The following is a 22,242-nucleotide window of genomic DNA, read 5'->3' on the forward strand; positions in this document are numbered from 1 at the left end:
GCCCACCCCCCAGCGTCGCGGCTCTGCCAGGGAACGTGCTCACCCTGGCGCCCTGGTCGGGGACCCTAGGCACGTGTACGGGCCGCCACCCAGTGTGTGCTCCTGGCCCCCGGCCACCCACCTCAAGCTCCAGGTGGCCCTGACTGGCCAGAGCTGTTGCAAGATGCTGGTCCCATCTGCTCACAGCACCTGTAGCGGAATTTTATCTGCCCCTGGAAGTGTCTCCAGCAGTCCTGGACTGGGCTGGGTACGGGAGGGGCTGCCGCCCACCAACAGGTTCCCTTAGGGCAGCAGTTGAGGTCACTGGCACACAGCAGGGGGCAGCTGGTGCCCTTGGGTCCGTGGGTGGAGAGGGTGGGGTGGGATGGAGGGACGGCTGTGTGGGTGGCCACAGGACACGCAAGGGGGGCGTGTGGGGTGTGTGGGGGTGGTCTGGGGTTTGGGGAAGAGGCTCTGAAGAGCGTCTGGCGTGCCATGGTCCTGTCTTGACGGTGGCTGGGGGGAGGACAGCTTGGCAGGCTGCATCTCTGGCCAGTGATCTGTGAACTTGTGGAGGTGGCAGCCGGGCAGGGGGCAGAGACAGGGCAGAGACAGGGCAATCTCCCCAGTCCAGGTGTGGCCCCTGCCCAGACCCTGTGTCCAGACCACCCTCTGCCTGGCAGAAGAGAGGCAGATGCCTGCAGGTGCAGACTGCAGGTCGGAACCATGGGCACGGGTGTTCATGGCCACCAAGGGGCAACATAAAATGCCACTTGTCCCTGTCCCCACCCCAGAGCTATGGGTTCCACTTGGTTTGCCGTGAGGTCTTTGGCCACCAGGGCCTGGGCGTATGAGCTCCAGAAAGACGGGCCCCTGAAGCATCGGAGTGGGCCCCAGAGCCTCCCTGGGCAGGAGCCGCCTTACTTCATGTGACTCAGCCAACACCTGCCCAGGGGTCCCTGACACAGTGCACCCAGGACATCCCCCTCTTGTCTCCGGGCCTCAGTTTTCCCAGCCGTCCTGATTCCATGGGGCTGTCGGCCGTGGGGCTCCATCTGCCTGATCTCTGGCCAGGTCCTCACGCCAGCTTGTGCACTTGTGCCGGGGGTGGCTTGGTGCATGGTGGGGGGCTATGCGGGGCAGATGGCATTCATCCTTGGCTCGAGGGCTGACCCCGTCCTGAGAGCTGGGGTGGGAGGGCCTGTCCCACCCTGAGCCTTGTAGTCTGGCCCCTGGCGGCTGCTGGCCAGACTGATGCAGCCAGCTGGTGAGTGTGCTGCTGTCCCTGTGTGTCCCCAAAGAAGGATTGAGGGAGGTGAGGGAAAGAGAGGAGGCTTTCGCCCACAAAGTAAACTAGTGTCTCCTTCACGCTCCCCACCAGTCCTGACCCCAGGGACCTGAGTAACCAGGGAAGCTGCCCATGGGTCCCCTTGCCCCGGGGCTCAGTGCCAGAGAAGCTGCCCATGAGTCCCCTTGCCCTTGCCCCAGGGCTCGGTGCCAGGGAAGCTGCCCATGGGTCCCCTTGCCCTTGCCCCAGGGCTCGGTGCCAGGGAAGCTGCTCATGGGTCCCCTTGCCCCGGGGCTTGGTGCCAGGGAAGCTGCCCATGGGTCCCCTTGCCCCGGGGCTCAGTGCCAGGGAAGCTGCCCATGGGTCCCCTTGCCACTGGTTCACCCACACAGCCTTAGACCACACAGCCTTGGAGGGCCTGACTCAATTTACCCCACAGCCCCGTGCCCGTTTCCTGTTCCCTAGAGCCTTTGATCACCACAGCCAACTGCCCTGCCCACGTGGAAGGGCACTGCAGTGTGGGTGGGGACAAGATGGATCCCCAGTGGGAAAGAGATGAGAAGAGTCCCAGGACGCCTATCTCCGGGGGAGGCAGGTCCCCTTTGAGGGCACGGGCGTGTCCACTGCCACGGCCGCTGTGTGGGTTCGGAGCTGGAGAACCGCAGCCCTGGAAGGAGAGCCAGGCTTCTGCCCCTTTAACACAGAGCCCAAATCCCAGACTGGTCCTTGCTTCTCTGAAACCCACGAAAGCAAACCTCAGGGAGTTTGCTGGGCCTGTCACTGAGGAGTGCAGGTGGTGCTCGGGCCAGGGCACTGTCTGGAGGACACACTTGATCTATCTCGACTTTCAGAACGAGGTTTCTGTTGTCAGGCTTGGTTCCAGACAGGACCTGGCTGGGGTGACCCGATGGGATCCATCCTGACGATGCTCAGAGAAGGAACTTTTACCACCGTGAGGAACCACCAGCAGGTAAACCGCTCCTCCCCTCAGGGCCACAGTTCAGACTCCTTTGAAAATCTGTTTCCTACACTTCGCAAACTCCCACGTTTCTCTTAACTTTTTCTTTTTTATTTGGCAAACATCTCTTCTTTATTACCATCATGAATATTATTTGGACCTCTGCAAAGACTATATACATTCACATTAACGTACACTCTCGGCTTCGGGCCTCTCGTGGGCTGTTCACGGCCGCTTCAGTAGCTGGGTCACTCCGGTATTGCACTGAGTTCCTGGAACTCCTGATAGCCACGCACACAGATGCCAGGCCGTGGGCCGCGCCTGCTGTTGTCTGTCCTTGCACTCAGTGCAAGCATGAATTTCTTTATCCCTTTATTTCCTTCTTGAAATCGCGGAGGGAGCTGAGAGGAATGGAGGGAGGATGGGCAGGGCTGGAAGGTGGGAGGGAGCATATCTGATAGAAAATGTCACCGAGACACACCCCAGGGCCAGAGGCAAACGCATCTGAGGGGTGGCAGGGCAGGAGCACCAGGGTTATGTACATGGTCAGGGTCTTTCCTGGGGAGGACGTAAAGGGCTGCTTTTGTTTGTAGTTTTTTTGTTTTGTTTTTCTGCAAAAGTTTGGAAGAAAGGGGAGTAGCTGCAGTGAGACGCTGGGGTTGGGGCGATGGGGCCGAGAGAGGTTGGAGGGCGTGGAGAGGAGAGAGGTAGAGGAGGACGGGCTGGCTGAGAAGCCGTGTTTCAGGGAGCCCTGCTGGCTCCGCGTGCTTGAAAAGCAGTCGAGAATCAACCCAAAAGATTGTCACAGTTTTGTTTCGGAATTATGCTCTCTCTGGGAAGAAAACTTTAGCACTTTTTTCCACAAGTGGAAAAACAAAGTATGAAAAGTCACAGGGGGCGTGAGGACAGACGGCGTGTCCTTCCCTACACACATGGAGACGCAGGCCGCGGCGACGGCACACAGACCGCGCACACGCGGCGGACGCACCAACGCCTACGCGGAAGGGAACAAAACTCGTTTCTCACTGGGCACCAACCCTCTGCACCCCAATATCCCGACACCCACAAACAAAACCAGGACAGATGAGAAAAAGACCCACTGGGCACCAACCCTCTGCACCCCAATATCCCGACACCCACAAACAAAACCAGGACAGAAGAGAAAAAGACCCACATCCAAACAAACCCAAGGGCAAGTAAAACAGTGAAAAACATACTTTGGCAGTGACAAATTTTGGATTTTGATTTCTTGTGTTTGCTTTTTTGGATTTCCTTTGGAGCAGAGGTGTGTCCGGTATCCTTGGCTGGCTAGCTAGCAAGGTAGTTCACAAGTATGCTTCCTTTGCTTTTTTAAAAAAACTTTTTGGATTTTTACTTAAAGCCAAAGAGTTTAACATTACAGGAAAAAAAAAATCTGAAACCAAAAATGCTTCTTGAGTCAGAAATTGAAATCCTTCCTCCCGTCTTCACCAATCAGCCTCACGCCCCTGGGGGAGGGGCACAGCTGGGTTCAGATCTCCGGCTATAAAATCACAGTTTTCTTTCTCCCTTTTTAATCAGGAGGGGGAGAACCCCCAGAGTTTTCTTTGTCCATTTCTGAGTAGCTCTTTTGCCAACAAACAAAACCCCCCAAAATTCTTTGCTGAAAATATAAGCCACCAATTAGATTTTTTCATTGAAGAGAAAGTGTGTGATAGTCATAGAGAGAGAGAGAGGATAGAGAAGACAGAGAGGGAGAGACAGAGAGGGAGGAAAAGAGAGAGAGGTGGGCAGAGGTGCCGCGCCCGCGGCATCCGCTCTGCTGTCTAAAGCTCATTGAGGCTTCTGAGGATGCTTGAAGAGAGGTTGTCAAGAGGTCTCCGCGCAGAATCATTAGGTAGCTGAGGCAGGTGCATTGAATGCGGTTTTGTTGGTTCTGTGTCTTCTTTTGGAGAGGGGCAGTAGCAGCAGTGACTCTAATTGGTCGGCTTCCCCAGGCCAGGCGGGGCACAGCGTCTGGCCGGCCGGGCGTCAGAGGCCACAGCATCCGGCAGGCCTGGAGCTGGGTGGGGTTGGCACGGTGCTGTATCCAGCAGGCCGGGGGCTGGTGGGGTCAGCGGGGCACGGCGTCCAGCGGGCCAGGCGGGCTGGGGGAGCCGGGGCGAGAAGGCCCCGCAGAGCCGGCTTCGCTGGGGCTGGCAGCACCCACAGGCAGGGAGGGGCCCAGGCCGTGGGCGGCTTCGGGCGGTCCAGGCACCGGGTCGGCCACCACGGCCACAGGGCCCTGCAGGCTCTGGCCACACACGTGGTGGTGCTTCTCCCAGTCCCGATGCTGGCAGAAGGACCCGCAGTAGCGTGCCGCGTTGCAGCCGCTGCACGTTTCACTGGCTTTCCGTCCACAGTTCCAGCAGCTCTGGGTGGGGGCAGAGGGGCCAGTCAGGGCTGGGTCCGGTCACCCGAATCCCCAACACATGCTCCAGCCAAGCCACTCAGACCCAGCACGTCATCAACAGGTGAGAAGAGAGAAACTCTAAAGCCCCACAGCCCTCGGGCCGTTCCCCAGATACAGCTGCTCACTGGGCCATTTTGGGGGACAGCGTCCTACTACTGTGCCTCACACTCCAGCTCACCCAGACAGGTTTGTGCTGTGCTAACTGAACGATGACCCCTGCCTCCTCCCCGGGAAGCCCTCCTGAGCTCACCAGGCTCCAAAACCGAAGGGCATGGCCCCAGCATAATTGAGGCCACTGAGATCTCACCATCTGCCTCTGCTGCATCCCCCCCACCCGTCTCCCACCCCACCTCTGCCCCATCCCCCGCCTCTGCTGCACCCCCCCACCTCTGCCCCCACCCTGTGGTGGGTTCTGCTCCCTTCCTGTAGGGTGAGTTGTGCCCCAGGCATCCCTGTGGGCAGAGGGGGTCACGGATGCCACACAAAGCCTAAGCATGTTTCTTCTTGGGGCTGGGCTGGATCTCTCATAGAGACAGCTGAGCTGTGGGGTGGGAAGCCCAACCTGCCCCAGGGGAGAAGCCCAGGTCCCTCTTTGGCCTCCAAAGCCTCTGGTGCCACCTCCCACCCCACCTCCTACCCCACCTCCCCTCACTGCCACAGCAGCAGCAGCCCTTCCTGCGGACTGGGCACTGCCAGGAACGGTCCCCACTCCAGACCCTGGCCCCTGCCGGTCCCTCCGCTGGGCCTGCGCCCCCGATGCCTGGTGGCCAGCTTAATCCCTCCCGGCCTCTGCTCAGGTGTCACCTGCCATGAGGCCTCCACGGCCCCACTCCCCACACACTTCCGCCCCCCGAAACGGCCTGCCCGCCTCACTTCTGCCCACATTCCTCGCTTCTGCTTTTGGTGTTTCCTTCTCTGTGCCCACTCAAGTGCCAGCTCTGTGAGAGTTTTGCGCTCTGTGAGAGTTTTGCCCGTGGTGTTCTAGCTTCTCCCCAGCCGAGAGCATGTGTAGAAAGGGCTGGTGCAGAGACCCCTGCATCGATGGGGCTCCATCTTCTCCCACCCCGGGGCTGGCCCAGGCACAGATGCACACAGGGGCTTTGGACAGAGATCTGCCCTGTCTCAAGGGACAGTCCTGGGGCTCCCCTGGGAAGGGTCTCTCCCTGTCCCCTCTTTGTGGACAAGGCAGAAAAGGGTCGCAGAGGGTCCCTGCCCCCACCTGCCTCCCAGGTGCACAGGCACAAGCAGGGTAACTCTCAGGCCTGCCCCGTGCACCAGGAGGGAGCTGGGCACCTCGGACACCACCTGGGGCCCTCGCAGCTCTCCTGGATCCTCCTGCTCTCACAGGCTAAAGAACAGGGGTTTCAGGCCAGGCACGGTGGCTTACGCCTGTCATCCCAGCACTTTGGGAGGCCGAGGCGGGTGGATCATCTGAGGTCAGGAGTTCAAGACCAGCCTGGCCAACATGGCAAAACCCTGTCTCTACTAAAAATACAAAAATTAGCCAGGTGTGGTGGCGGGTGCCTGTAATCCCAGCTACTCAGGAGGCTGAGGCAGGAGAATCGCTTGAACCCGGGAGGCGGAGGTTGTAATGAGCCAAGATCGCGCCACTGCACTCCAGCCTGGGCAACAAGAGTGAAACTCCAACTCAGCATCAGCCAACCTGGGCGTGAGTCCTGGCCCCACCACTTCCCAAGGCCGTGACCTCAGACAAGCTGCCAAACTTCTTGAGCCCTCAGTTTCTGGATCGACAGAACGGGGACACCCATAGGACGTCTCACCAAACCATGTGGAATCTGTGTGTTGATAAGCACAGCGTGGTCAGGGACGGTGTGCCTGCTGCAGGACGCCCGTGATAACTGTGCTGATGCCATGTGGAGGCTCAGAATCCTCACGCGGGTGGCGTGGGACCACACGGGAGCCGAGGCAGGGGAAGGGCATCAGCGTGGCCGGGTGGCCCTACCTCGCTGGAGTCCTCCTGCTGGTTGACGACCGTCAGGGCGTCCTCGGAGGCCTGCCGCTTCGCCTCGGCCAGGGCCCGCTCCATCTTGGCACGCTCCGTGGAGATGAGCTCGTGCGCTTTGCGCTCCGCGTCCGACACGGCTTTCTGTAGCTCCGACATGGCCTGCCGCTTCACCTCGTTCACGGCCTCTTCTGCAAAGGACACGGGCAGGGCTGGCGGTCACACGGGCCATCCCAGACGGGTCTCTGGACTTCCTATGCCCACAACCTGGGGACAAGGGCTGTGTGCAGCTGAACACACGTAGCATCTGTGCACACACAGGCACACGTTGATGGCCCTCACGCCTGTGCAGACAAGTGCATGCAAATAAACGCAGGTATCCCAGGCATGTGTGTGCAAAGCTGGGTCATGCGGCCAGCACGTGGGGAGCTTTTCAAAGCTTGCTCCCCAGGCGCTGCACCCCTGCAGGGCAACGGCGAGGCCCACCCCAGGGTCTGGTCAGCCAGGGGCGCACCCGGAACCTGCATTCCTAATGCGTGCCGGGGGAGCTGCTGCTGCTGCTCCAGGAACCGTACCTGAGGCACTCGGACAACTGTGTCGTTCCGCCTTCACCTCTGGCCCCACCAGACGCAGCCCAGGAAGCCCCCTCCTCCAGGGCTCTGTGCTGTCACCCCAGACCCAGCTCTGTTATCCTCACTGCACTTGCCATCCTTTAACCTAGCTGGCCTCGGAAGACCACGCTCCCTGACCCCATTGTTTGATCCTGATCTGTGCTAAGCTGGGGCAGGCTCAGAGCAGCTCCAGGGAGAACCGCCCGCCCAGCTGGACAGGCCAGGTTTCAACTCCACCACTGAAAGAGACCCTAAGACCAGCTGGAGACCCTGGTACCACTGCCTAACCCCAACCCCAGCCCCAACCCCAGCCCCAACCCCAACCCTAACCCCTCTCGCTACCCACAGATCTAGCTCTGCCCCAGCCCCTCCCCCAAGTCTGGTCCCCACAGCATAAGCAAATGTCCCCACAGCCTTGCCCAGCGCCCAGCTCCACGTCTGCCCATGTTCTGAGTCTGTTCTGCCCAGACTCTGGCCCCGCGTGCCTGACGTGCCCAGGCTCCGAGTGTGCGCTTTTGCGTGCCCTCCTGGGTATGCAGGGCTGGCACCCACTTTATTCTGCTGGGCGGCCACCGGTCCGTTTCCTGGTAGGCGCAGGTAGCAGCTGTCCTGCCCTGAGTGTAAATCTACTCTGGCCCCTCTGTGAGCCACACAGCGGAATGCATAAAGCCCCACAACTTGAGCCCCCAGATGGAGACAGAAGCTCCTCATAGCTGAGCTGCTGAGGGGCATCTGGGGCCCTGGCCTCCCACAGCACCGCTCGCCTGGCGGCCCCCACTCACCAGCCTTCCTCCAGATGTCCTCGGGCATGTAGCCGGTGAGGGTCCTTGGCAGGAACTCCCGGGGCACGTCTGAAACGGGGGCCAGCGTCACACAGGATGGGCCACACGGCTGCCTCTCCCCACCCTGGCTGGGCCCTGAGCACAGGGCACGAGTGTGCGCGTCCCTGGGGGAGGGCCCAGGTACCCCTGGACAAGCTCTGGCTCAGTCGCCAGGCACCCAGGGCAGTGCCCGGGCATGGGGGGCACTGGAGCTGTGGACCTTGGACTCGGCTGGGAGCCGTGAGCGTCCTGGGCCTCTCCTGGTTTCAGTATTCATCACCGAGGTGGAGGAGCAGAGACCCTCAGGGCCTCCCAGCTCAGCCTCCGGCCCCCCGGACGCCCTGCGCTCCAGGCTCCTGGGACACCAGGCAGTGTTTGTGTACAAAGTGAAAAAGGTGCCTCCCTCTCAAGTGAAACTGTTTGCCTGGCGTTTCATTGCACTGCCTGCCTGACAGCTCCCCGGTGTCTGCCCCCTCCCCACCCACCCGCCGCACACCTGGCTGAGACCCTTCAGGGCCGGCGGAGCTGCTGCGGGGCCGGGCCGTGGCGGGACTGGGGCCCTTCTTTGTGTCCTCCGTGTCGCTGCAGCGCCGTGCCCAGTGGTTGAGCTCCTCGCGGTCGGCCTCCTGGCACCTGCGCAGCACCGTGAGCGAGCGCCGTGTCTTCTCCACCATGTCCATGATGCAGTTCAGGAGCTGAGGGCGGGTGGATGGGTGGGGCGGGGCGCATCAGCACCTCAGAGGGACCCGGGCGCACTGGACACTCCCTGTGCTGCCCACTCGGCCAGAGCCCTGGACAGGATGGGTGCCCGACCAGCCCACCGCCCACGAGGGCAAGGGGGTGAGGGAGGGCCCACCTCTACCGCTCGGAACAATGGGTCCCTCGCCTGGGACTGCGGGGCGCCTGCACAGGACACATGCTTAGACGCACACAGGAGTTTACGATTCTCCTTTTTAACCCACTCGGGCGGCTCTGCCTCAGGGACCTGGCTTTCTGCCTGGACTCTCCTTCCAAAAAGGACGAGGGTGAGGGATGAGGCTGACAACAGTGCTGGGAGGGGTTGTGGCCCCGCGCCCGGCGGCCCCTCCTTGGACGTGCTGCGGGATGTGGGGGTGGGTTCTCACGAGCCCAGTTCCAGGACCGTCCCCAGACATGTCCTGCCTCAAAGAGGCCTCAGCACTGCTTTCCCCCCACACTTCTTGTAAGACTCAGGATAGACTCTGGGACAAGCCAGTGAGCAGAAAGTAAGTGGAGGGAAGGCAAGGCCCGCCATGATGGTTTTAGGAATCCTCCTCCCCGTGCCTCTCGTGATGCCTTGCACCAGCCTGTGCCGACAGTGGGGGAGGGGGGCTCAGGTGAAGGACACAGCAGCTGGGCAGGGACGGGGCAGGCCACACAGGCAGGCACTGAGCTCAGGGGCACCCACACAGTCCCGCTGTCTCTAGCAGCCCCAGGCCCCATGGGGCAGAGCCATGGCCATGTTTATATATGGGTGTAGCCATGCAGGTATGGCTGTGTGTGGGTGTAGCTATGTATGCATGTGGTTGTGTGCGTGGTTGTGACTGTATGTGGGTGTGGTTGTGTGTGTGGCTCTGTGTGTGTGTGGCTGTGTGCATGGGTGTGGCTATCTGTGGGTGTGGCTGTGTGGGTGGGCATGGCTTTGGGGTGTGGCTCTGCATGGGCATGGCTGTGTGTGGCTTGCCTGGGTGTGGCTGTGTGTGGGTGTGGCTGTGTGCATGGGCGTGGCTGTGTGTGGGTGTGGCTGTGTGCATGGGTGTGGCTGTGTGTGGGTGTGGCTGTGTGCATGGGCGTGGTTGTGGGCATGGCTGTGGGGGTGTGTGGCAGTGTGTGGGTGTGGCTGTGTGCATGGGTGTGGCTGTGTATGTGGGTGTGGTTGTGTGTGGGTGTGGCTGTGTGCATGAGTGTGGCTGTGTGGGTGGGTGTGGCTGTGCGTGTGGGTGTGGCTCTGTACATGGGTGTGGCTGTGTGCATGGGCGTGGCTGTGTGTGGGTGTGGCTGTTTGCATGAGTGTGGCTGTGTGGTTGGGTGTGGCAGCATGGGTGTGGTGTGCATGTGTGTGGCTGTATTTGTGTGCATGTGTGTGGCCGTGCACGTGGGTGTGGCTGTGGCTGTGTGGCTGTGGTTGTGTGGGCGTGGCTGTGCATGGTTGTGTGGGCATGGCTGTGTGCGGGCATGGCTGTGTGCATGGGCGTGGCTGTGTGGGCGTGGCTGTGGACACTCACGTTGTTGAGGTGCTTCCACTCTTCTGCCCACTCACGCTCTGTGAGCTTGTGGTCGATCACTTCTTCCTGCCGGGACCCAGGCACCACTGTGGATGGGGGAGGTGCATGCTTAGGTCCTGCCCACAGCCAGGCTCTGCCCTATTCTCCCAGACCCTGCCCTCTGCTCCCAGGCCCCACCCATGGGCTATGCCCACTGGGGACTATGGACAGGGTAACGGAAGGGCTGGTTGACTTGGTGAACGTGGAGGATGCCTGGGTTACTGAGCTGCCTGGGCCTCTGGGCCGACTGCCTTCCCCTGTAACCCGGCACACGCCTCCAAGGGAGGGTCCAGTCTCAGTCCGGTTCTGCACCTGAGGAAACTAAGCCTGGTTAACAGCGGTGGAGGTGGGGTGTGGACCGAGGCTGGCTGGAGCTGGAGCGCTGTCCTCAGCCACTGTCTGGGAAGGCCTTGTTAGACTAAGCGTGGCCTGAGGATGTCTCAGTGCCAAGTCACACCATGACCTGGACCTGCCTTAGCCCGTGAACCAACGGGTAACCTCGCTGGGAGGAGCTGGTCTGAGTCATTCACAGCAGCCCTCTGCGGTCACCCACAGGCGCCCACAACTCAGATGAGGCCACGCCAAGCAACATGCAACCACGCCGCCTCGGCACCCGCCTCCCGTCTCTGCCTGTGAACACCACCAGCCGTGCCCAGGCCAGGGCTCTCGGAGCGCGCTGGCTCTGAGGCCTGTCCTATTCGGGGGTTGTTCTTCGCTTAGTTAAACTCTGTTCGATGCAGCATGTCTAAGGTTTTCCCTTTTGACAGGCTCCAGGACTGAAGCTGCAGGGGCCACTCCCACAGGTCACCAGAAACTAAGATGTGAGTGACGCGCAGCAGTGGCTGACCCTTTCATGGTGGCTGGGCCCACGGGAGACGTGAGTGACCCCTGGCAGTGGATGACTCGTGGTGGCTGCGCCCACGGGAGACGTGAGTGACGCCTGGCAGTGGATGGCCCTTTCATGGTGGCTGGGCCCACGGGAGACGTGAGTGACCCCTGGCAGTGGATGGCTCTTTCGTGGTGGCCGGGCCCACGGGAGACGTGAGTGACCCCTGGCAGTGGATGACTCATGGTGGCTGTGCCCACGGGAGACGTGAGTGACCCCTGGCAGTGGATGACTCGTGGTGGCTGTGCCCACGGGAGACGTGAGTGACGCCTGGCAGTGGATGACTCGTGGTGGCTGTGCCCACGGGAGACGTGAGTGACCCCTGGCAGTGGATGACTCGTGGTGGCTGGGCCCACGGGAGACGTGAGTGATGCTGGCAGTGGCCAACTCTTTCGTGGTGGCTGCGCCCACGGCTTCTGGAGACATCAGACGCTTCCAGACCCCACTGTTTCCTGCATTCAGCCATGGCCCATGCTTCCTGGGGCTGAGGTCTCCCTCTTTGCACCCTTTTCAGCCCCTAAAGATATCCCAGCCCCTGAACCTGAAATGGCTCCCCCAAATTGCAGAGGAGGTGAGGAGGCGGCAGCCACAGCTCAAAGTCACCACCCTGCTCTGCCGCCTGTGAAGCTGCAGCCGGCACCAACACCCCAACCAAAATAGTGGCTGAGACGTGCCCGACAGCTGGCGTTTATTTTTGTATTAGCAGAAGCGGGTGGGAGTCAGCACCTGCCCGGCCCGGCTGCAGCATGCCAGACACCGTCACCTGCTGCCTGGGCCCAGGCCCTGGAACCTTCCGCAAGGTGGGGGCTGGGAGATGGCCTTGTGCAGGGCAAGGCCTCTGCTGACCCGGCTGCTGGGCCCCCACCGTGCCCTGGGCCTCTGTCTCAGCATGGCAGACTGGAGGCCTCCCTGCAGCCTGTCCTGGGGGGCTCCTGGGGTGGGGCTGGGCCTAACCATCTCTGGGTCCTCAGCACAGAGGCCGTCCAAAAGTCAGGCAGGCTGGGCTATGAGACTGTGGGTGCATTACGTGTGCTCTCGGGCTCCAGTCTCCTCATCTGTGGTATGGGGGTGCTGACGCTACCCTGCTGACAGGCTGAGGAACGAGTGAAGGGTAAAATGCACCGAGACTCCGTGCCCACTTCTCTGGTATCCATGCCCGTCAGGCCTCACGCCAAGACTCCGTGCCCACCTCTCTGTTACCTACACCAGCCAGGCCTCACTCTGAGTCTCCATGCCCTCCTCCTGCTCTAGATACCAGCCAGGCCTCACGGCAGCCCTTGCTAGACCCTGCATTAACTCCCCTGGGCCTTGGACTCTGAGAGGTGGGACTCTCGTCTGACCCAGCTGACAGAGGAGGAAACTGAGATGCAGAGCCATGTGACCCGCCTGCAGGTGCACTGTGGGAATCGCCAAACTCAGATGAGCACCACGTGGGCAGCTCCAGGCCCGAGGCTGCACACCCCAGGGGGAGAGGTGGGCTTAGGGCCCAGGACAGGCCCCTCTGCAGCCACCACCCTGCCCCGGGAGGGACAGGACCCTCCTGGCCCCGAATGGTGCCAGGCAGGGGGGACGGGGTCTCCTGAGCTCAGGTGCACACAGCTGCCCATGGTGCCTTGCGCCCACATGCTCAGGTGCACACACGTGGGCACACGTGTGCTCCTGTAACACGCATCCACGCTTCCGCCCCACCACGCTGCTCACCAAGCAGCCGATGGCGCTCTCGCAGCTCCCGGGGGTCCGCATGGCGGTAGGCGTCTCGGAAGTGGTGGGCCATGGCGATGTCCTCCAGGCGGTAGTGTGGTGGTGTGGGCTGTGGGGGCCCGTTGCTGGGGCTATAGCGCTGGGCAGGGTTCAGGGTGCATGGCCGTTTGCTGAGGTGCTCGGGGTGCAGCGGGTCACGGTCCAACCCGTTCTCTTTGGTCCTAGCCCAAGAGCAGGCGGGGTGGGGGCAGTGGATAGAGCAGAGCCAGGGACAGAGGTGCAGGCGGGGTGGGGGCAGTGGATAGAACAGAGCCAGGGACAGAGGTGCAGGCGGGGTGGGGGCAGTGGATAGAACAGAGCCAGGGACAGAGGTGCAGGCGGGGTGGGGGCAGTGGATAGAACAGAGCCAGGGACAGAGGTGCAGGCAGGGTGGGGGCAGTGGATAGAGCATGAGCCAGGGACAGAGGTGCAGGTGGGGTGAGAGGCAGACAGGTGTGGGCAGAGAGAAAGAGGACACGTAAGGGCGAGACAGAGACACGGAGCAAAACACCAGCCCTGGGGAGCCCAGCCCAGCACCCCCACTCGCCACCCCTCTGCCGGGGACTATGCCAGCCTCAACCCCTGCTCGAGCTGCATGAGATCCTGAGGCCTGGTGGTCAAAGAGCCGGACTCGTTGCTCTGGGAATGAGGCGAGGGATACACCAGCCTCCCGTAACTGGAGACCACCTGCCCCTTGGGCAGCAGCAGCACAAGAGCATCTGGGGCAGCAGAGTGGGCCCAGCCCAGGCACCTGGGGACCCTGGACCCCGGACGCTCGGAGTCCACACCCAGCACACAGGGGAGAGCCATCCTCCCACCAGCCTCCTCCCTGTCCTCTTAGGCTCCCCGGAGCATCTGAGTCTGCAGCCCACTGGGGTGTCTGCTCGTGCAGCCGCCAAGCCTGCTGGCCCTAGGATGCTTCACCACGCTCCCTTAGCCCGAGTGGGCTGGCCGGGCTTGCAGCCCCAGAGGAGGTTCCCTCTCTTACCGAGAGGGGAGCAGCATGAGCCGCGTGTCCACGGTGCCCCCAGCCCAGATGCCCGGAGCCCACAGGTACCTGTCAGGCGTCCTCCTCTTGCCGTTCTCATTGACTTCCAGCAGCAGCTCTGAGGAGTCGATGGGGGAGGAGGCGCTGGCGTCCAGCAGGAGCTGCTCATGCTGGGCCAGGTACTGGGCGGGCGTCTGCTTGGCCAGGCGTGCACAGTGCAGGAGCTCCCGCTGCAGCAAGGGCAGGTTTGCCTGTGGTGTGGGGAAGGAGGGCCTGGGGGGCGTGCAGGGCCGAGCAGAGGGGGCCTGGGTTGGGTGGCCAAAAGCTCAACTTGACCTCGGGCCTCAAAGATTAGGTGCTTGACCTCTGTGGGCCTCAAGTTCCTTCCTAGCAGTGCCATGGGAGGGTGCCGTGGGAGACTGGGCACAGAGGCTCGCAGGAGTGCCTCACCAGGGCCACACAGCGATGTGGGGCGTGTGGGGCTTGAGCCCAGATCCTGGACTCCCAGGCTGGGGCTTTTCCACTGCACCCAGCTCCCTCCATGGCGCAATCTGGAGAAGACGGTGCAGCAGATCATGGCTGGTCTTCCCGCCTGCACCCGCCCCGCCGAGCAGGCACCACATGACCAGGCACAGCTGGGGAAATGCAGGCTCAGAGAGGGGAGGCGGCCCTGGGTCTGCAGGCCCTCACACCAGGGAGCTGGGAGTGAAACCCGGCCGAGATTATGGGCAGTATGTCTGCTCCAGCCCTGTGGGAAACCCCTCAGAGGCAGCTTCCCCTTCCCTTCCCGCTGGTTTCCAGCCTTGGCCTCAACGGAGTGTGGACTTGGGAGGTGAACACCCGTGTTCTGTGGCTGTGCTGCTCTGAGCACGTGGTGCTCAGTGATCCTCCAGCCCCGGTGAGGACAGCCTCAAGACCGGGCTCCATGTTTGCGGGTAAGGACTCCGCAGCGTGCGGCCGAAGGACGGCCCAGTGTACAGGATTCGTGCGCAGACCCTGCCTTTGGCGCCTGTGAGGACTCGCGGTGCCCACCGCCTCCTCCCTGGCTCCAGGCTGGCACCGCTGGGCCGCAAGCTGTGCTCTCCGGTGCCTTCCCCAAAGTCTTCCCAGAGCTGCCACGGGAGGGCGGACAGGCTGGACCCTGAGCGTGCTGGACCAGGGCCCAGCAGCAGGCCACTTGGGAGGGCCAGCGGTTCTAAGCATTTGTAAATAAATACAATTCTCCAACTTTCTCATGCGTTTCAAAGCTGCCACGCTGCCTTCTCCCGCCAGCGCCTCCCCCTTCCCCACGAGTGCTTCCACCAGGCCCTCGAGCAGCGCCGGCTGCGGGCCTGTTTTTCTCTTTGGATAGCTGAACAGGGGCCAACCAGCCATCTGTCGAGCACATTAGGAGCATGAGCTGGGAAACGAGGTCCCGGGAGGTCTGAGAAGCCAAACATCCTCCCTCCCTCGTCAGCCCCTCCCCAGGGGCCTCCCCTTGGCCCGTTCGGGAACCGGCTGGTCGCGGTTAGGGCAGGGGGAACATCTGGATCGCTGGCTGGCTGGGGCCACCTGGGGCCAGCTGGGAGCCGGGGCGGTGGGTGGGGTTGCATCCCCCGGCTTCTGGAAAGCCTGACCGTTGGGCCGCGTGTGGGGCAGGCTCAGAAGAGTGCAGGGGACCCAGGACTGGGCAACACCAGCGTGTGCGCCGGATGCATCGCAGCCCCCGGCCAGCAGGGAATGGCTCCCCCGGGCCTGCAGAATGGGGTGGGGCCTGTGGGAGCCTCCTGCAAAGCCTCCTTCGAGGCAGTGTGCCCATTCCGTCCCCAGGAGTCCAGGGCACCCGGGGAGGTGTCACCACTAAAATGCTACACAAACTGAGCTGGTCAAAAATGCCCCAACCCCACCGCCCAGTGGAGGCTCTGACTGCAGAATGCCCAAAGCTGCCCTCTGCACAGATGCGAACTCAGGCTGGGGAACTGATGTTCGCAGCGATGGCAGCGGTGGTTGAGGCACTAGCTGAGCTACAAGGGCTTTCGCAGACTCCGCTGCTCTGCCAAGCGCCCAGCTAAAGCCTCCCTGACCGTGGGCTCTGCCACAGAGAGGCTGTGGCCTTGGGCTGGTCGCTTAACCTCTCTGACCCTTGCGGTATCCTCAAACTGGCACCGTGGAGACTCCGGCCGAGACGGGCTCCGGCGAGCTCCGGGTAAATTAGCTCCGTCCTTTCCCACTGCCCTGTGCGGGGGGTTCACCACCCCAGCCACGAGAGAGACGACGCAAGCCAGGGCTGGGGTTCCAGCCAGGCAGGCCCCCACCCTCTCCGGCCCCTTAGCCACCAGTCCTGCCGTTTCGAGGATGATGTCTCCAAGGGCTGTGTGAGGGTGCCCCACACTGGGCCTGGGGGCTGTGGATGTCTCGGGAAGGTGCTACCCTTCCCCTAGCCCAGGCTACAGTTGGGAACACCGAGGTCCAAGGGGGCTGGCTGGGGGTCACTCCCACTAGGCACCTCCTATCTGGCCTGGGAAGGTCGGGTTCCCCCTCTACACTCTGTGTCTGAAGGGGCTGCTGCCCTGTAGGGGTGTCGGCGGGGTGGGGGATGGGTGGGTGGGGTGTGGGTGGGTATGGGAGGGGTGTGTGAGGGGTGTGGGTGGGGTGTAGGCGGGGTGCGGGAGGGGTGTGGCTGGGGTGAGGGCTACTCCCTGGGTGGGACAGCCGGGCCAGGGTTCTGGCCGGTATCTGAGCAACAAGCCCTGGAAGCAGGACTGGCCGCAGGATCTTTAGCTTTTATTTTTGAAGCCTACTGGCCTCCCCCCAGAAGCTCCATGTCAGAGAAGTGACTGGACTTCATGTCCCGCTGGCCCTGGGCCCCGGGTGGGGGCATGAGGTGGGCTGGCCCTGAGCTCCAGCTGCACAGGCTGTGGGAGCCCCTGTGTACCGAGGGGAGACTGAGGCGGACGGGGCCCTCACGAGAGCAGTGCTGTGGGCAGCGCTGTGCTGGGGTGTGGCCGGGGGACACCAGGGCCTGACTAGGCATCATGGACAGGGGTCATAGGCCTGGGGAGCAGGGGTGGGGATGCTGTGGCATCTCTCTGGTAAACAAGGGTGGCTGAGGCTGGGGGCATCTGCTGCTAATAAGCCGGTGCATGCACTGTGTCCCCAAAGACTGGGAGGGGTGGGGGCTGTAGCAAGTTAAAAGAAGGGAAGGGAAGGGAAGGACCGCTAACGAACTGCAAACGACGCCAGATGGGCCCAGGCTCCTGACACTCCAGAAGCTTCTCTTTTGTCACCAGCTGGGAGCATAAGCACAGCTGGGAGGGGGCGGAGGAGGGCAGAAGGAGGGAGGGAGGGCAGGAGAAAGGGAGAGGGTGGAGGGAGGGAAGGAGGGGGTGGAGGGAGGGAGGGGGCGGTGGAGGGAGGGAGGGCAGGAAGAAGCAGAGGAGGCAGGGTGGGAGGGAGAGAGGGAGGGCAGGAGGGAGGGAGGGAGTAGAGGGAGGGAGGGCAGGAGGGAGAGAGGGAGTAGAGGAAGGAGGGCAGGAGGGAAGGAGGGCGGGAAGGAGCGGAGGAGCCAGGGCAGGAGGGAGGGAGTGGTGGAGGGAGGGCAGGAGGAAGGGAGGGGGTGCAGGGAGGAAGGGGGCGGCGGAGGGAGGCAGGGCAAGAAGAAGCAGAGGAGACAGGGTGGGAGGGAGGGAGGGAGGGAGTAGAAGAGGGAGGGCAGGAGGGAAGGAGGGCAGGAAGGAATGGAGGAGCCAGGGCAGGAGGGAGGGGGGCAGGAGGGAGGGAGGCAGCGAGGAAGGGTGGCCGCAGAGGTGAGTGTGATGTGGGGTCCCCTTGGCGAGGCACTGAGGGGGATCAGGGTCTGGCCCTGGGTGTGCCCTGTAACGACCATGGCATTTGGAGTTTGACAGATCTCAGTTTGAGCCCTGGCTCCAACTCTCCACCACCTGGGGGGATCCCAGAGCCTCAGTTTCCCCACCTGTTAATCAGGAACATGGCAGTGCCTATGCTACACCTTGACAGGAGTCAACAGGGCTGTGAGAGATCAGCATGAAGCAATTCCTCCTCCACTGAGGGACATTTCAAATCCCTGCACGATGCCCCGCGTGAATCTAGAACGTGCCTCACCTCCCTGCAGTCCCTGAGACCTGGGAGGCTGAGGTGGAAGATTCCCCCGAGCCCGACAGTGAGGCCCCGTTCCTTCCATGTGTCCCTCCATGCTGTCTCCCCAACAGCCTGAGGATGATTCCATTTTGCAGACGCAGAAACCGGGGCACAGAGGAACTGGCCTAGCCCAGGGGCCAACAGCTGCCACTTGGCAGGGTCGGGCTCAAGCCAGGGAGGGTCTGATCTGGTCTGTCCTCCGGACCCCCGAGGGGAGGCCTGGCCCAGCAGAGACGGAGCCCACAGCAGGGCAGGCAGCGCTCAGGTGGGCCCGAAGGTGCGGCCAGACTGGCAGCTCCCAATTAAGCTCCGTGGAACCCTGACCCCAACACGTGCTCAGAAGAGAGGGTCACAGGGTCAGATCCATTTGGGGAACCTTTCCTCAGCTCCTGCGAGAGATGTGCGGCTGTCTTGGGGAAGCGGAGACCCGCAGAGATGGCAGTCTGACTCCACGGCACTTCCGCGCCCGTCCCATTTGCCTGTGTGTGGGAATCACTCTCCCATGGGAATCACTGGCTTCATTCATTCATTCATTCATTAGTTCAGAGACAGGGTCTTGCTCTGTCACCCAGCCTGGAGTGCAGTGGCATGATCGCCGCTCACTGCAGTCTCGACCTCCTGGGTTCAAGCGATCTTCCCACCTCAGCCTCCCCGGTAGCTGGGACCATGGGTGCATACAGTGCCCAGCTAATTTTTAAATTTTTTGTAGAGACGGGGTCTAGCTGTGTTGCCCAGGCTGTTTTGGAACTCCTGGCCTCAAGCAATCCCCGCTCCTCAGACTGGCATCTGTAAAAATGCAGGCTCTGATTCAGGAGGTTTCGGCCGGGCCGAGAGCCTGCATAGCTGACAAGCCCCGTGTGCTGCCACCCTGGTCCACGGTTGATCTGGGTGTGACCATCTGACCTGCTTTCACCTGACACGTCTTCATCCACCTGCCTACGTGGCCACATAAAACCCTTCCTGCCTGTCCACGCCTCCTGCCCTCACCTCTGCTCTCTCCAACCCACGTATTCCGTTCCAGTCGCACTGACCCCTCTGCTGCTCCTCAAGCACAGTGGGCGCCCCACGCCTTGGGGGCCTCCGCACCCGGCGCCCCACGCCTCAGGGGCCTCTCCGCATCCGGTGCCCTGCGCCTCAGGGACCTCTCCGCATCCGGTGCCCTGCGCCTCGGGGGTCTCTCCGCACCCAACGCCCTGCGCCTCGGGCGTCTCTCCGCACCCAATGCCCTGCGCGCCTCGGGGCCTCTGCACGTGCAGCTCCTGCTGTCTGGAAAGCCCTGGGCTGGCTCCGCACCCAGCTCCGCCCTCATCCTTAGTCCTCACCAACACGCCTCCAGGCAAGAGACTTTCGGAATATTTCTCCACCACATACAGCTGCAGATTTGACAGTGGCTGTGGACCGAACGCCTTCCCACCCCAGGGTGCTGGCTCCAGAAGGGACCTGCTGCATGTCCTGGGCCCTGTCCCTGAGCCTCGCCCCACGCTGGCACATCATCAGTGCCTAAAAATCACCTGTGGAGTGAGCGAGCACGTTCGGCGAGTGGCAACCAGAGCCAAAGCGGACACAGCTCTGTCCTGCACTGGATTCAGTGGCTGACTAATCCTCCGGTCTGGGAACCAGTTTTCAGGCCTTAACTCGTAGGAATCAACCCTGACTAGTCAACTAGTCAGCAGTGCTCCCCTAGGGCACCACAGGTCCTAGGCTGGCCAAGATCGATGCCCGACAGTTCTTCACCCACCAGTCTATCCGGCCACATCAGCCCCTTCCCGCCTGTACACCGCTGTCCACACTGGCAAGGAATGGGATTGGGGCCTTCTAAGGAGGCCCCCGCAGGAAAGGGGATGGGTTTGCCATTACCTTCAGGAAGGGAATGACAAACGGCCGCAGAGGGAAGTTGGTGGCCTCCTGAAGCTTGGAATGAAACTCCTCGATCGTCAGCGTCGAGTTCTGCAGGGGAGAAAACCCACCTCACACCGGCACTGCTCGGCACATGAGCCAGCGCCGGCCCGCCCATGCCTGAGGAGGCGGCTCCATGTTGGAAGCGGGCAGGCAGCCCAGGAGCTGGGCACGGCCTGGGAGGGTGCAGGCGGCATCGTGGGAGCGGGTCCACGCCTAGTCGTCAGCATGGAGCCCACGTGCGGGGTGGCCGTGGCTGCATCCTCATTCAACAGAGGGAATACGCACGTCCCAAGGCCCTGGCTGCCCCTGCCCGACTCACCACCAGGCCCAGCACCAGCGTGCGCACGCGCTCCCCGATCTCTGGGGAGATGTCGCTGCCAAACTGCTGCAGGGCGGTGAGGAAGCGCTTGAGTTTGCTGAGCTGCCGGGCCCCGCAGGCCGGGGGCAGGTGCTGTGTGGACAGGGAGGCCGTGGACGAGGTGGCCGGGCCATTGCTGAAGCCGTTGGGTGTGGACGGTGCGCCGCTGATGGCTGTCGGCGAGTGGCTGCTGCCGTTCATCACTGCAGGAGGGAAGCGGGTGTGAGGGTGAGGGACACGAGGACACAAAGGTGACGGTGACAACACAGCCCAGACGGCGGCGACAGTGAGGGCAGCAGCAACCAAGGTGACAATGTCCACGGCAACGGCAACAATAATGGGACACAAGGACAGCAGTGCTGAGGATGACAGCAGGAGCCCTGGGCCCGCCCAGGGCAGCTGAGCCAGACCTTTGCGTGCTGACCGTCCGTCCTTCCGGCCCTGCTCTGAGAAGTCACACACAACCCCTTACAGACGTGGAAATGGATACCCAGGGAGGTGAAGCCTCTTTGCCCCAGGTCCCCAGTGGGTAAGGGCTGGGATGGCACCCACAATGGCGGTGGCTGTGGAGTGACTGTGTTCTGAGTGTGGCTTCCCCTGCCTGGCACCACCCTTGGGACTTGCTCTGGGGTTGAAGTCAAGCCCTTCACACCCAGGAGGGGTGTGGCCCCTACACCTGGCCTGGAAGACACCGACCCACCAGGCTGGCTCAGGTTTTCACTGCGAACAGGGAGCGAGGGGCTTCTCCACACAATGGGGGCTTGATGGCTCAGTTCCCACTTTCTGGAGGCACAGGAGACTTGGAAAATGAGAAGTCGCTCATCCCCCTGAAAGACCAGCTACCATCACCTCTGGCATGACGTTCCCAAGCAATACCCCTACACCCAATCAGGCACCTCCCAGCCCTAAGCAATTTCCCCCACAGATGCCTCCCAGCCCTGAGCAACGTCCCCAAAACAAGTGCCTCCCAGCCCCGAGCAATGCCCCCCACAGATGCCTCCCAGCCCCGAGCAATGTGCCCTGCAGGTGCCTCCCAGCCCCGAACAATGTGCCCCACCCACCCCCACACACACACACACACAGGTGCCTCCCAGCTCTGCAGGTGCTTTCCCGCCCTGAGCAATGTCCCTCCTACATGTGTCTCCCAGCCCCGAGCCATGTTCCAGACAGGTGACTCCCAGCTGTGAGCGATACCTTCATTTGCCCCAACACCTGGGCTAATGGGGTTCCAGGGCGCAGAGGAGCTGGGACACCCAAGGACACACTGGGTGGGTTCCTGCCTCTGGTGGCTGGACACACAGATGCATGTGCACACAGACCAGCGCATGTTGAGGACAAGCAGGTGACATAAGGAACAGCTGATGAGTGCGCTGCAGGGCTGCCTGTTGGCCACTGAGACGTGACTGCCTGGCTGGCCCTCCTATTGGGGTCAGCGTTCCAGGGGCCTGGCAGACATGGGGCTGCTATGGAAAGTCCCAGGGCTGGGCCTCACCCCTTTTCTCAGGTGACAGAGCTAAGGCCAAGCCTCTTGCAAGGAGGCCAGGGTGGCCCTCCTGTGCCCGGGACACCTGCACCCTGTGCCCTTGGCCTCAGGAGCCTGAGGGGCGACCTCCAGGCTCTGCAGACAGGTCAGAAGTCACAGGGCTCCCGAGTCCCTTGCTGACGGGAGGGGGACTGGATGCCTCTGGGAGGCCTGAAGTCCTGGCCAGCTCCTGCTGTCAGGAGGACTGAAACCCCGCACACACTCACGGCTGGCTCCCGCCTCCTGCACAAGGACACGCTCCCTACACAGGGTACCAACTCCTCCATTTCCCTGCCTCCACTCACCCCCCACTGCCCTTACACGCATGCACACACACGTACACATGTGCACACATGTATGCACATGCACACACACACAT

General features: G+C 62.3%; 1 protein-coding gene across 22 annotated transcripts in view; it reads right to left on the bottom strand.

Moving 5' to 3' along the window:
- Positions 1-2,314: 2,314 nt before the first annotated feature.
- Positions 2,315-22,242, bottom strand: part of CBFA2T3 (CBFA2/RUNX1 partner transcriptional co-repressor 3) — a 110,316-nt gene continuing 90,388 nt past the window's right edge. For 8 of the 22 annotated variants that reach the window (XM_001090215.5, XM_002802592.4, XM_077986707.1 and 5 more), the window contains 9 exons: positions 20,303-20,544; positions 19,942-20,031; positions 14,017-14,198; positions 12,921-13,141; positions 10,295-10,380; positions 8,548-8,746; positions 8,013-8,081; positions 6,620-6,810; positions 2,315-4,617 (listed from right to left, as the gene is read on the bottom strand). In XM_001090215.5, coding sequence (XP_001090215.3) covers positions 4,318-4,617; positions 6,620-6,810; positions 8,013-8,081; positions 8,548-8,746; positions 10,295-10,380; positions 12,921-13,141; positions 14,017-14,198; positions 19,942-20,031; positions 20,303-20,544 — 1,580 coding nt within the window. In that variant the 3' untranslated portion in view covers positions 2,315-4,317. Of the gene's footprint in view, positions 4,647-6,551; positions 6,811-8,012; positions 8,148-8,492; positions 8,747-10,294; positions 10,381-12,920; positions 13,142-14,016; positions 14,852-19,941; positions 20,032-20,302; positions 20,545-21,041; positions 21,176-22,242 lie in introns of those variants that run through there. The other 14 variants (XM_077986705.1, XM_077986714.1, XM_077986710.1 and 11 more) reach the window with 8 other exon arrangements.

Source organism: Macaca mulatta, chromosome 20 (genome assembly GCF_049350105.2).
Source record: "Macaca mulatta isolate MMU2019108-1 chromosome 20, T2T-MMU8v2.0, whole genome shotgun sequence".
NCBI lineage: Eukaryota > Metazoa > Chordata > Mammalia > Primates > Cercopithecidae > Macaca > Macaca mulatta.